General features: G+C 41.4%; 1 protein-coding gene across 3 annotated transcripts in view; it reads right to left on the bottom strand.

Annotated features, from left to right (window-relative positions):
• The window catches only part of Slc9a9 (solute carrier family 9, subfamily A (NHE9, cation proton antiporter 9), member 9), a 611,715-nt gene that overhangs the window by 129,983 nt on the left and 468,654 nt on the right, over positions 1 to 13,078 (bottom strand). For all 3 annotated transcript variants that reach the window (XM_005407730.2, XM_005407728.2, XM_005407729.2), the window contains one exon: positions 6,983 to 7,034. In XM_005407730.2, coding sequence (XP_005407787.1) covers positions 6,983 to 7,034 — 52 coding nt within the window. The remainder of the gene's footprint in view (positions 1 to 6,982; positions 7,035 to 13,078) is intronic.

The raw sequence follows: 13,078 nt of genomic DNA, 5'->3' as shown, positions 1-13,078 counted from the left end.
GTGGCTGAAATTTTTAAGAGAGTGGAGCAGAAAGGAAGGAACTAGGCAGAGAAGACATCCAAAGACTATGTAGGTATTTCCCTCAAGTCCTTGGCCGAGGACGGACCTGTACAGAGCGAGGTTCACAAAGTCTTGCAGAGAGCAGCTGTCGTAAATCAAAAAATAAATGAAGAGATTACCCTCAGACAGTGCTACAACGTTGTGGAATTTGGCCCCGCCAAAATCTAAAGTCAAACATTCAGTCGAGACTTTACAAAAAACATGCTTTCTGAGTAAGGGTGATGTCCTACAATAATGACTACACCCTAAAACTAAGACTAAGATGAAAATATATCAGTCAAAGCAAGCGTAAAACTAAGACCAACAACACTTTAACTGTCTGCTGGAATAAAATCTAACATGCCTATAGAAACACTCAAACTCTGTTCAATGTAATATTCATAATGTCCAGCATATCATCATGCTAGATATGGGATAAAACAGGAAAACATGAATTACAGCAAAAAATAAAAGATAATCTACAAAAACAGACCTTGAAATGACTCAGGCATTGGAATTAGCAGGCAAAAACATTAAAACAGCTATAAAGTATTCTAAGGAGTACAAATAAAAACACAGAGGCAATGAGTATACAAATAAAGATCTCAAAACAAAAATGTGAACTATTAAAAACTTGGAAATTCTAGAACAAAAAAGTATAATATCTGAAAAAAGTCTACTGTATTCGCTTAAGAGCAGGTTGGATACTGCAGAAGACATAGGCAATGAACTTAATGAGACAGTAACAAAATCATCAATTTGTAGAACACAGAGAAACAAGATTAAAAGGATAGATTTGTGCCCAAGTGATGTGAGAAAAAAAGATAGAGCAGCCCAATACTTATATGACTAGAGTGGAAGAGGGAGAGAAGAATATTCCCCAAATTTGATTAAAATATCAACCTGAAAATCCAAGAAACTCAGGAGTCTCAATTAGAACAAATTCAAAGAAAAACAAACATCTGTCTATCTGTCTATCTATCTATCTATCTATCTATCTATCTATCTGTCTATCTATCTATCTATCATCAATCTATCTATCTCTCCTCAAGCCAAAGATAGAGAGAAAAACCATGGAAGAAATCAGATAAAAACAGGTCATATTATGTTCAGAAGAAAAAAAAAAAATCCACTGGCTTTTCATCAGGAGAGAAAAAAATGGGAAGAAAACAACAGAATATAATTTTCGAAGAGTTAAAAAGAAGCCAACCAGAAAATCAAAATTTTATATTCAGTGGAAAGCTTTGAAAGCATGAAGTGATATCTAACACAAATAAAGAGGAGAGTAGGAAAGCTCCTGATTACAGTTGGAGGTTTTATTGGTAACTAATAAAATAAGTTTTATCAGTAACTGATAAAACCAAAACTAAAACCAAAATCAACTTAACATAACTAACAGCTTATCAAATACTTTACTAACTGTATCCTACCTTTGTTGGTATGCTATAGAAATGGTTGCCAGAAAACACACTTTTTTCCCCTCCAAGTAAACATGGAATGTTTGGCAAGATAAAACATTCGGAACTGAAAAAGAAGTTTCAGTATATTTCAAAAGATTTTACAGATTACTATGAGGTCCAAAGTCTTTACCTTAGCCCAAATGATCTAGACATCTTTTTCATCTCTGCCTGTATCCCTGACCTTTTCCACGTACCTAGGCAGTGCTTTTGACCAAAAACGAGTTGTCTATTTATACACCTTGTATTCTAGGGTGGCCTTGAAACTTTCTTTGATAAAAAATAGCAGACTGTAGCAGCAGTGTATCAGTTCTGAGGCTCGGCCTCAGGAAACCTTGCATGCTTTTGCTTACATTCCTCTGTCTTTGCCAGGACATGCCCAGTTTAGCTCATTGTCCCTTGGATGAAGTGAGAATTATCTGAAGCACAGCAGTCACCTCAGCCATACCAATGAGGCCACCATAGATCAGCAATAGCCATCCAACTCGGGACATGTTAGCACATGCAGCCAAGAGAGCAGAGTCATCTAGCCAACCTGGGGCCGACCATGGACACATAAACAAATCCAACCTACAGCAGCTAAACCCACAAACTTGTGGGATAAGTCAAGATTTTGTGTGCGTTTCCTTGTTATGTCGTGTTCATGTGGAAGTAGATAACTGACAGAATCTGGCTTCTGTCTATATCTCTGACGATTTATGTCCCACAGTGCTCTGTGCGGCTCACTCTAGCTATGCTGGCATCCTTTCTAACTGTCAAACAGGCTGGGAATCTTCTTTCCTCAGGACTCTTGTCCCTTCTGGAATGGTCTTCCTTTAGGCAGGTGCATGAACAAGACTTTTAGATTGGCTAGCAGCTCAACCTCTGTGAGGAGGAAGCAACGACAGAGAACAACGCAGTCAGACCCTCTCCTACTAGAAGAAAATACAGCCTATTCCACTGTAAGGGAAGTGTGGAATGTACCATGGTAGAAGAGCAGGCTTCACGCACAGGGAACCTATGTCCTTAGCTTACCAAGTAGGGGTAAAGGAAAGGATTCCACATAGAAATAATCAAAGAAGAGGAAGTGGAATACACTGGAGTCTCTTGATAAAAGAATGATCTTGACTTTCTCAATAGGATTCAGAAATTAGGCTGGCCAGGAGTAACAGGGAAAGTTACTATTGAAATTGACTGGTAACCTGCCTTAGTAGGAAGAAAAGAGATCATGTTTACAGACTGCATGTGGAGGATAACAAGGAGAAGAAAAGCCTTTTTTTTGATACTGGGAATTGAAACCAGGGCCTTCACACTGAGCTATACACCCAGGCCCTTTTTTAGTTTTTATTTTGAGACAATTTGAGCCAGGGTCTACTACAGTTGCCCAGGCTGGGCTCAAATTTGAGATCCTCCCACCTCAGCCTTGCAGAGTGTTAGGAACACAGAAGTGCATCGCCAAATTCAGCTACAGCATTGGCTTTTAGTCCTGGCTCAACACATGACTGATTTGTTGTCTTGTGAAAGTTACTTTTTAAAACTTCTTATGTAAGATTTTAATCTTATATAGAAGAATATGAAAAATATTCACTAAGTTGTAGCTGTCACCTTCCTTTACTTCCTCCTCTTGTTATTATTACTGCTTTCTAGAGCATGGAACTGTAGAATCTATTAGTAAGATAAATATATAGGATTTATTCCTATGCACTAAGAAATTAGTGGGAAGGAGGTTACATTTGGGAGTATAAGCCATAAAGAAACAATAATAATTAAAAAATCCAGGCATGGTGGTGTACTCCTGTAATCCCAGCACTTGGGAGGCTGAGGCAGTAGGACTGTTGCAAGTTCGAGACCAGCTTGAACTATAAAGTGAGTTCAAGACCAGGCTGAACTGCATAGCAAGACCCCGTCTCAAAAAAGACAAAAATAAGAACAACAATTAGATCAGTGAAAGGAAACCCAAAGCATTTGCTCTGAAATAGTCATTTCACTTTTTATGAAAATACCTATTCTCACCATAACACTAAAAATCTCTCATCTGGATCACATCAATTTTTGAGCCTAGGATTCTGTTTTTGAGATATTTGTGGGTGTGTAGTATGGAATGTACATTCTATGACATGAACCCCAACATTATAGGAAAAACAAGTGAGACAAATATGGAAAACACATTGACAGTGGTTAAATCTGAGGGATGGGTATGTAGGATACATGATTTTATTCTCTATGAAATTATTAGGAAGGTTTTAAAATATTAATCATGAAAAAATACATTTTATTTAATAACTCAGGTGACCCCATGTTCTGCTTATCCCTTCCCTTTCTGGGTCTCCTTATATTTTCAACTAGTCAACTCTAGATGACCCCGAGTAAGGAGCACCAATCGTTGAAGCTGAATGTGGGAGCCCAGGCCTCTAATTCCAGTGTTTGGGAGGCTGAGGCAGGAGGATTGTGAGTCTGTGGCCAGTCTGAGCAACGTAGTAAGATGTCTCAAAAAAGAAAACAAAGCAGTGAAAGAAACCCAAAGTGTAAGTTGGGCCAAAGAATAAATATTTTTATTTTCCCCTACTTGTGGCTTCCGAGTTTTGGAGGTAGTTCAGATTCTGGGATTCCTGGAGCTGGCAAGGTGCTTGTTCACCTTATTCTCCTCTCACACTTTCACAGATATTTCCTGTGCCCTTCACAGCACCAGTCTTTCTGACAGGATCCTGGTCTGCTCTGTCCTGGTTGCTCCACAGTGGCTCCCCCTGCTCACTTATTCTAAGTGCCCTTCTCTAGACCGGCAGGGGTTTGCACAGGGTGTGGACCCAAGTGCAGAGAACAACCAAAGACAGGGACTACAGGGAGCAAAAGAAAACTGGAAAAACTGGCAGGTGACATTAAGAGAAGTCATAGAGAAAGAGCGTTGTGCTAAAATTAAAATTAGGTCACCAGATGTGAGAATGCAAGATTGATCAGACCATTAAAGACAATAAAAAATAAAAACACAAACATTATAAATGATGCAGAGTTTCACCAAACAAGATGATAGCAGTTCAGCAATGGTTGTTCTGTTGCATATTGTTGTCTTCAAATTAGTTGTGCAGATTGCCAGATAGAAGCATGCAAAATTGGTCAAAATAAAAATTTAAATCAATACATCAATAAATCAATAAATACATCATTAACTGTTCCTTTCAATAAACTACTAGACATCAGCAGTACAGTTCTGCCAGCTATCCTTCTGTATACATATATAAATTTTCCCTTCCTTCTTTCTTTCTTTTTTCCTTTCCCTCAACTTTGGTGCAGATAAAAATATGTCATATAACAACCACTGTGAATCCCTATCGTTTTGTTCTGAAACCCTGTATCATTCTTATTGTTTTTGCTTTGTTTTATTTTTGTCTATATTGTTGGCATTTTGCTATTGTTCTTTTTTGAAATTCTCTTTAAAATAAAAAAAATTAAAATTAGGGTAGGAAAATGAAGATTATCCTTATTATAATAGTCAACAGAATGGAGTTGAGAGAAAACATTCTAAAGAAGGCGTCCTTCTATTATTTCTAAGATGTGTACTGTCAAGTGTGGTTTTTGCCTGTAGAATAAAATCAGACTCACCACCATCACCCATGAGGGGAGCCCTGTCCACCTCTCCCACCTTCCTCACTCAGCTCAGCCACATCAATGGCGGCCCTCCACCTGCTCAGGCACATTCAACTCCCGGGTCCTCATCTTAGCTGTACCCTCTGCCTGGACCATTTTGCCCAGGTCTCATTTGATTCACTTCTGTGCATCACTCAACTCTCTGATTAAATGCCACTTCCTCAGAAGGATGTGCCCTGACTAGCCCCTGCGTCTGCTTTATCCTTATCTTTCTGTGAACACAGAGTATATAGTTGTTTACCTTGTCCACATCAGCATCCTCCATTACAGTAGAAGCTCTGTAAGGGAGAAGACTTGGAATGGCAACTGCTGAACCCTACTAATATCTGTATGAGTGTCTGACATGAGCAGGTGCCAACTGTGAGTTGTATGAATGAATAATGCAATTGTATCAGTGAAGAGTGATTGTTTTGGAGCTAGGTATGGTGGTGCAAGCCTGGAATCCTAGCACTCTAGGTGGCTGAGGCATGAAGACCTTAATTTCTTCTCTAATACAACAACAACAAAATACCTTTTATTTCTATAGTATATTCATGTAAGAGTTATTGCTGAGTGAACAAGGATAACTTTGTTTAAAAAGTATCCCATGAATGAGGTAAAATAAAATTATTTAAAATATAAAGGGAAAGACTTAGACTAGTAGGAAATTTCACCAACAATTATATGTAATTTTCAAAATACTAGGCAGTGAGAGGAAGATAAAGAATTTTCTTTGATGAATTTTATTTTTTTTCTTTTAAATAGAAAGATATATGAGGAGGATAAAATTCAGACAAAAGTTTTACTGAAAGGGAAGAGAATAGATTATTTGATCTACACAAGATGAAAATGCTTTACAAAAATTAACCATCACTAGACCTTACTTACTGCTCATTATAGCCTACCAGGGTCAGGAGATGGGATTTGATCTCCTTTCTGCAGTCACTATGCTGGCTCTATTTCTTGTGCCAGGGGTAGCCCAGCTGTGCCCAATCCTGCAGATAGGTTTGTTTCCTGGGCAATGTAGTCTGGGGGAAATAGCAGTGCCTGGCCTTGGCAGACATGCCACAGCAAAATCAAATACATGAGTTCAGGTTCATCACCAACTTAATCTCCCCTGCTCCTTCCTTTGTTCTACCTATGTGAACCAGGAAAGTGGCACCTTAACCAGGAATGCCAACCACCTATGTCAAATGGACTGCAGTAGAGGGGAAAACATATGAAATCCGAAAGATGATCTACATCCTCAAATAAAAATATGATGATAGCACAACTCATAAAAACAACATAAAAACTTTGAAGTCAAGTTCAAATCCATTGTTTGAAGAACAGCTTTCCTCTAGTTGAAGGAACAGCATGTTTCGAACAATGTTCTGAAAGGAATTTTAAGTATCAGTAGATAAGCATTGCTCAGTTCAGTCAGGAATGGATCACTTAAATAGTCTTGGGTATCTTGCCTGTTTCAATATTTCTGAACACCTAGACCTGATTTATAAGAAGCCATACAGAAGAAACAGGTTCATTTGTTGTGTGTTCAACATGCGTTGGACATGCTTTGAGTAGATTCACCAGGATCACTTACCTAGAAAGTTGCTGGGCTGGGATTCAAATCATAGAGTGTCTCATTTTATCAGCTATGGTCTGAATCCTACACTGTAAAGTTCTCAGGCTTCGTGTTGCCACATATAGGCTGTGAGTGGATGTTATTTCTGCATAATCATTTGCTAAACATGATCAACACCCTGAAATCCTTGTATTTGATTGCCATATGATTTGTTTTATCAACACAGGAAACCTTGTTTAGAAGGAACTCCCTGACTGTAGACTGTGCACAGAACAGAACCTCTCATATTTTTATCTTTTGTGTATTGGCCAGTTTGACTTGCCTGGTGTGAGGCGGGCTCCTCCTTCAGATTTTCCTCCAGGTCCACACCAACTCTGTTAAAAGAGAAAATCAGTAAATACTCTACTGCAGGAGGCATGTGTTGATCTTGTGCATCAGATCACATGATGCGTACTTGAGTACAGATAAGGCTGGATGGGGCTGGGGATTTAGCTCAGCGGCAAAAGCGCCTGCCTGGCAACCGCAAGGTCATGAGTTCGGTTCCCGGTACCGGAGAAAAAAAAACCAAAAAAAAAAAAAAAAAAAAAAAAAAAAAAAAACCAGATAAGGCTGGAAACCATCCTGCTTTCTTTGAATCACAAGAACCTCAAATGAATCAATAACCTGTAATGGTTACCTTTCCTTTCCTGGTATGTATACACATATGTATGTATAAACTGACATACACAGTTTAAAAGAGGAAGAGTTTACTTTTGTTCATGATTTCATACTTATATGTATGTATAAACTGACATACACAGTTTAAAAGAGGAAGAGTTTACTTTTGTTCATGATTTCAGAGGGTTCAGTTCATGGTTGGCTGGTTCCAAGGCAGAGACACTATGGAGGAAGACATGGTGGAGCAAAGTTACTTACTTCATGGCCAAGAAGCAGAGCGCATAAGAGTGCCAGTGATATCTGTGTCCTCTAAAGTCTGGTCTCCAGTGACCCGTCCCCAACTAGGCCTCAGCTCCTAACAGCACATTCAACTGTGAACATTGGTGGATTAACCCACTGCTGAGTCCAGTGGCCCTATCATCCAATCACTTGTTTAGGAGTTTCTTAACCCAGTGAAACTGGCTATTAAGATGAATTGGCACATTAGCAGAATGAGAACTTGCATGGCTGGTCTCAGTACAGCTGCAGAGACTGGGCATCAACAGCAGTTCCCAGCAGTTTCCTACAAGAGCAGGGGCCCTGAGAACCTGGAGTGGGAGGCACCAGGACAAAGACCTCCAGGGCCTGGATAACAGATCCTGCAGGAGGGGACCTGGTACTCTCACAGCACCCACTGCCCAAACTCTCCCAAGACTGTGGGTGCTCAGACCGGAGCAGGGCTCCCTGAGGCAGAGGAAATCAAACCTTTGTCCAAATTTCACCATGGCTTCCCAAAGAGAGGATTCTTGTTGTAGGGCCCAAGGTTTATAACATTTGGGGTTGAAAATTGTCTTTAAGGAAATGAGTATAAAAATACTACTATAAAATTGGGATGGAAAGTGACTCTTTAGAAGAAGAAAATAAATTACAAAAATTACATATTTTTAAAAGCAGCAAATATAATGCCATGTGAAAATCAAGGAAAAAAACACACACAGTGTTTAATTAGCTGCTTGCCACAATAACTGTTTCCCCTGTAATTTTCGCCTACATACTGTGATACTCTCTTTATATAATAATGATTTTGTATCGGGGATAACAGAAAGATAAAGCAGCCTTTCCTCTAGCAAGATTGATCAGAATTATTGATAGCCGGGAGGCACGGAAAGCAAGCTGCTTTAGCCACGGCCCTGCTTGCTGTGTACAGCACTGTAACGTCCTGCACTTGCAGGATTTTTGATAAATTTCACTTCACACCATTTCCATAAACAATACGTAGTGCACTTATAGTATACATGGTTTCTTGCTAAATATATTTCTCAATTTCTATTTTGACGGGGCATCAGTGAAACCGAATTTACACATCTCATGATTGGAAGAATTTTCCACAGTGGCTTCTGGCTCAGTGCATTTCTAACCGTGTTTTTCCTCTACTACCCACAGACTTCTGATGCCAGGCACCAAAGGACACATTCATATTTAATTCAGTCTTTGTGCACTATTTCCATACGCCTTTCCTGCTCTGGAAGGCCACAGTGACTTATCCCTGCACAGAAGGGACTGTGGCTCACATAAATATATTCCATTCAATGCAAACTTAACGCATTTCCCAATTTGGCTTCCCCTGAACTGGAGCTCCAAAATGCCCACAGCCATTTGACCAGAGGAGAAATATGAGAGAGGGCAAGCTGTAGTGGAAAGAAGCAGCAGTTAAACCTAACTGTGTTTAAAATATACTCCTTTGCAGCTCTTACAAAAACATAGGATCCTGGGAACACAGCGCTGGGGCTCTTCCCAGGGCCCTGGAAGGGGCAGAGGAAGTGAGGGACCCTGAAGCTTGATCTTCCTCTCCTCCCAGACTGCGCCTCTCACTGGGGATGGGCTGGAGGAGGGACGTGGGGTGCCTGATGCCTGGCTCAAGCAACAGCAGAGCCCCTCTTGTGAAGACCACCTTTGCTAAACAATTTGGGTCTTGTGTTTAATGTCTGCCTGTCTCAGATACTTCTGCAATCACCCTCCAGGCCCGTGCCCCCAGAGGGGAGCAAGGCTAGAAAGCTGCTACTCAGAACCGCATAGGGTGTAGTCACAATAAAGACACTGCTTATTTAAAGTACTTCTGATTTAAAAAAAATTCACATCCTCTGGGCACATCAGCCCCATCTATTTAACCAAAGGGACAAAATGAATAGCTATTGATTTATTGTATGCTGAACTCTTGGCCTTCAGGTACTGGGAAGGGCCTCTGGAGGGGACTAACTTTTGACGCTCCCTGTTAGAGTTGAAAAGCTATTCCAACTCTCTCATTTAAGAAGGGAGAGCAGAAAGGGATAGAAGAGGAAGGAAAAGAACAGGGAGGAGGGAGAATGGAAGGGATGAGGAGGTGAGAGGGAAAGGAGAGGAGGAAGGGTGGTAGTGGAAGACAGCTAAGCCTCAGTCTTCCCAGGCCAGGCAGTGACCATGGGGTGCAGGTGGCCAGAGCCACCACGCTCACTCATGGGTCACCCTCGTATCTGTTTAATGGATTTGAGCTCCATGGAAGATGCTGGCACCTGCTGTGCAGCCTTTATTGCTAAAGTAGCTCAGATCTGCTGCCCTCCCAAGAGCTACTGGGCACCCAACTAGCCTATGAACTCAACCGATGGTCCTGAAGCTCCTACTGCTACACTTGCTCACGGCCAGTTTTCTAGTTCTCTGTCTAGAAAATTGGAGGGAACAGACATCACATTCCATAAGAAACCCAGCAATTAAAGTTTGAGGCAGGACTGAGGTTTCCCACTAAAATTTAAGCTTCTTTCCCCAGCAGCAATCAAAGCAGGCATTTCTAATTCCAATTACTTTGGCAACCGGATGGAACAGAGGAATGATGGCAGGGGATTAAATTCTTTAGCGTTTGGAGGCCTGGCTGGGAACAAGTCTGTACCGCCTCCCTCAGCCCATTTCCCCCGAGCTTAGGATCTACTCTCCTCCAGTCTGGCAATTCCTCCGTGGCCCGGTGCAGTACGGACATTGCAAGAAGTGGGAAGAAAGAGAACCCCTGTGAGAGTCACTTGCCCCCTGGAGCAAGGAAGTTGAGCAGAACAGGCGTCGTCCCAGCCCTCACTCACATTCAGTTTGGGAAATTTAATGAGAATAAAATGAAAAGCTCTCTGTCTCTTGCCCTGGTTGCTTTTGCTCTCTTCCACTGCCATGAACTGTTGCCCCTCTGACATGCACCACCCTGCCTTGGAGCCAGCTGATTATGGACTATATACTGTGAGCTAAATACACTTTTCCCCTTTTAACTAAAATAAAATAAGATAAAAGAAAATAAAATGAAAAACTCTCCTGTTTTAAGTGCTATGGAGGAAAGGCACACAAGAGAATCACATAGGAATGATGCCTCTTTCGCTTGAAATTTTGGCTCCTCTTGATAAGAATATTGCTAAAATATATTGTTTGGCTCCCTGCCTCCTTAAATACGATGTGATGGTGGTATTCTCACTGTAACTGGAGGTCTCAACATCACCATTAGTCTCATAAAGTGTAACACTCGTTGCATTATAATGATTTCTGAGAGTTGTTTGAACCTCTTTATGACCGCATTAAATGTTCCCTGGCTCCTACTATTTTTCTTTTTTTAATTCTTATATCTGCCAGTTAGACTGCCTTGATTTTCTGGCTGTAATTGTTTGTTACCACACTGTTTCTAGGTCTTCTCCCTTACCTTACTTTTAATTTAGTATGAGGCTTAAAACCTGATGGTCAAATTTAATAATTTTTTCAGGTTTATAATACATGTATATAGAACACAAAATAGTAAAATTTATGAACATAGAAGGGCTTCCAATAACACACCATTGTTCTTTGCCTTATCCCCATTCACCCCTAGACCAACTTCCTTTTGCTTCAGAGATAATTTTCTGCCTATCTTCAATACCTGATATTGACATGCATGGCCAACTCACTCAGCATCCCTTGGGTTATGCAAAGATGCTGGCTGCATTTGTATCCTTTACTCTCCTACTCGAGAGAGCAAGTCAGAATGGGAAAGGGATGCATTGTAGCCCTAACCTTGCTTCTATTCATTTTTGTGCACGAAAAGATCACCCACACGTGATGGGATTTTGAAAGATTATTAGGAAGATATGATGTCACCACAGCTTGTGATGCCTCATGTGCATACAGCAGGTCCCCAGGGCAGGTCACAGCTGTCAGGATAGGTTCCAACCTGCCTAGGTGGTATCCAAGGCTTGTTAGTCCCTCTTCCTCAGTGGCAAGCTACATTTCTCCTCATCTGTTCTGGATACAAAACTCAGGTCTGGTAACTGGAATTGTCCTGGTTTTTGACCCCAGTGTCAAATACTGTCCTTGAGCGCTGGCTGTGTCCTGATCTGCCCGAACCTCTCCCACGTGCCCAACCCTTCTCTCCAAACTGCAGAGTGGTGGTTTTGGCCTTGCTGACTACCACCAGTCGTCTGTGGTGTCCTGCCTGCTTTCTTGAACTTCTCCTCCCCTTATGATCACCATCATGGCCCATCCATCATGATGCTCTTCCTAGGTCTCAGATGTGCTGTCACTTGATCTAAAGCAGTTGTGCTTCTCCAAGTCTGTCCTCTGCTTCTAGACAGAATGGAATCTCTACTGTGTGCACCAGCGATCACCCCGCTCTGACCAGGGCAACCCTGGCCTGTTCTTTGTTCATCTGTCTGCTTCCACCCAGCCATGCAGGGCAAGGGCACGCTCGGCATTACATACTCAGCCCCAGCTGGAATCTGAGAACTTCGGGGCCTGTGAGATCTTCAGGATCTGAGAATTTCAGGATCTGAGAACTTCAGAGCGACTTCTTACAGTTGTTGAAGGGTAGTGACACGCAGCTGTTAGAGGCTGTGGCCAGACTGCCTGGGTTAAGAACATGGCTCAGCCTGTCACTTGCTGCATGGCCTGAATCACTTACTGTGCCTTGGTCTCAGTTTCCCTACCAGTACCAAAGGGATAACAGTACACCCTACTTCACAGAGGTGTGGTGAGGATTAAGTGAGCATATTTGTAAAGTGTTACCTTAGGAACTGGTACACAGGCTGTTTAGATTATTATTTTCTTGACTATCAGTGCTTTCTGTCAGTGGCACCAGAATTCAGTCCTACCTTGTTCACTGCTCATTAATTTCTTAGAGAAAGTCTCTTGTCCTGAGTTCTGCACCTAGGGATGCTTGCATTTATAGTCACAGTCACAGGTGAGTCATAGAGAGTAGCCAGCACACAGCAGGAATTTCAGGTCTCATGACAGCGCATCATTTCTATCTAAGGAGGGCCAAGCTTCCCAGATTCAGATTTATTTATGGTTTGCTGGTAGGGATGTGGGGTGAGCAGGCAACAGAAAGTGATCGGAAGATACACAAAGAACAAAGGGAAGGAAAAAGGGTAGAGGTGAGCAGGAAGAAAACACAGAGCAGGTGAAAAGGAAATAGGAGAAAAAGAACAACATGATTATAAAGGAGAAGCACAGGTGGTGGATAAATAACCTTAAAGATTCACTCAGGGTTAGAAAAGGAAAGCCAAAGGTGAATGGGTGAATAACCACATAGCCCAAGAAAATATCTAGAAACAGAGAAAGAAAGAACCAGGAAAGGATTATGCTGAAAAGCAACTAAAAAGGCTGGTTAAATTTTTATACGATGTTTTGCATTCTTGATGCACCTTTTAATTTTGAGCGAATGGAATGCTGCCTCCGTGGTATTCAGATGGAAATGAAAGTGAGCATTACACATATTCCCAGCTGTGCCCTCGAACATCTCACTCCGGGT

This window comes from Chinchilla lanigera, unplaced genomic scaffold, assembly GCF_000276665.1.
Source record: "Chinchilla lanigera isolate Chin_1 unplaced genomic scaffold, ChiLan1.0 scaffold00107, whole genome shotgun sequence".
Taxonomy (NCBI): domain Eukaryota; kingdom Metazoa; phylum Chordata; class Mammalia; order Rodentia; family Chinchillidae; genus Chinchilla; species Chinchilla lanigera.
The sequence above is the reverse complement of the archived record's forward strand: the minus strand, read 5'-3'. Positions and strand labels throughout refer to the sequence as shown.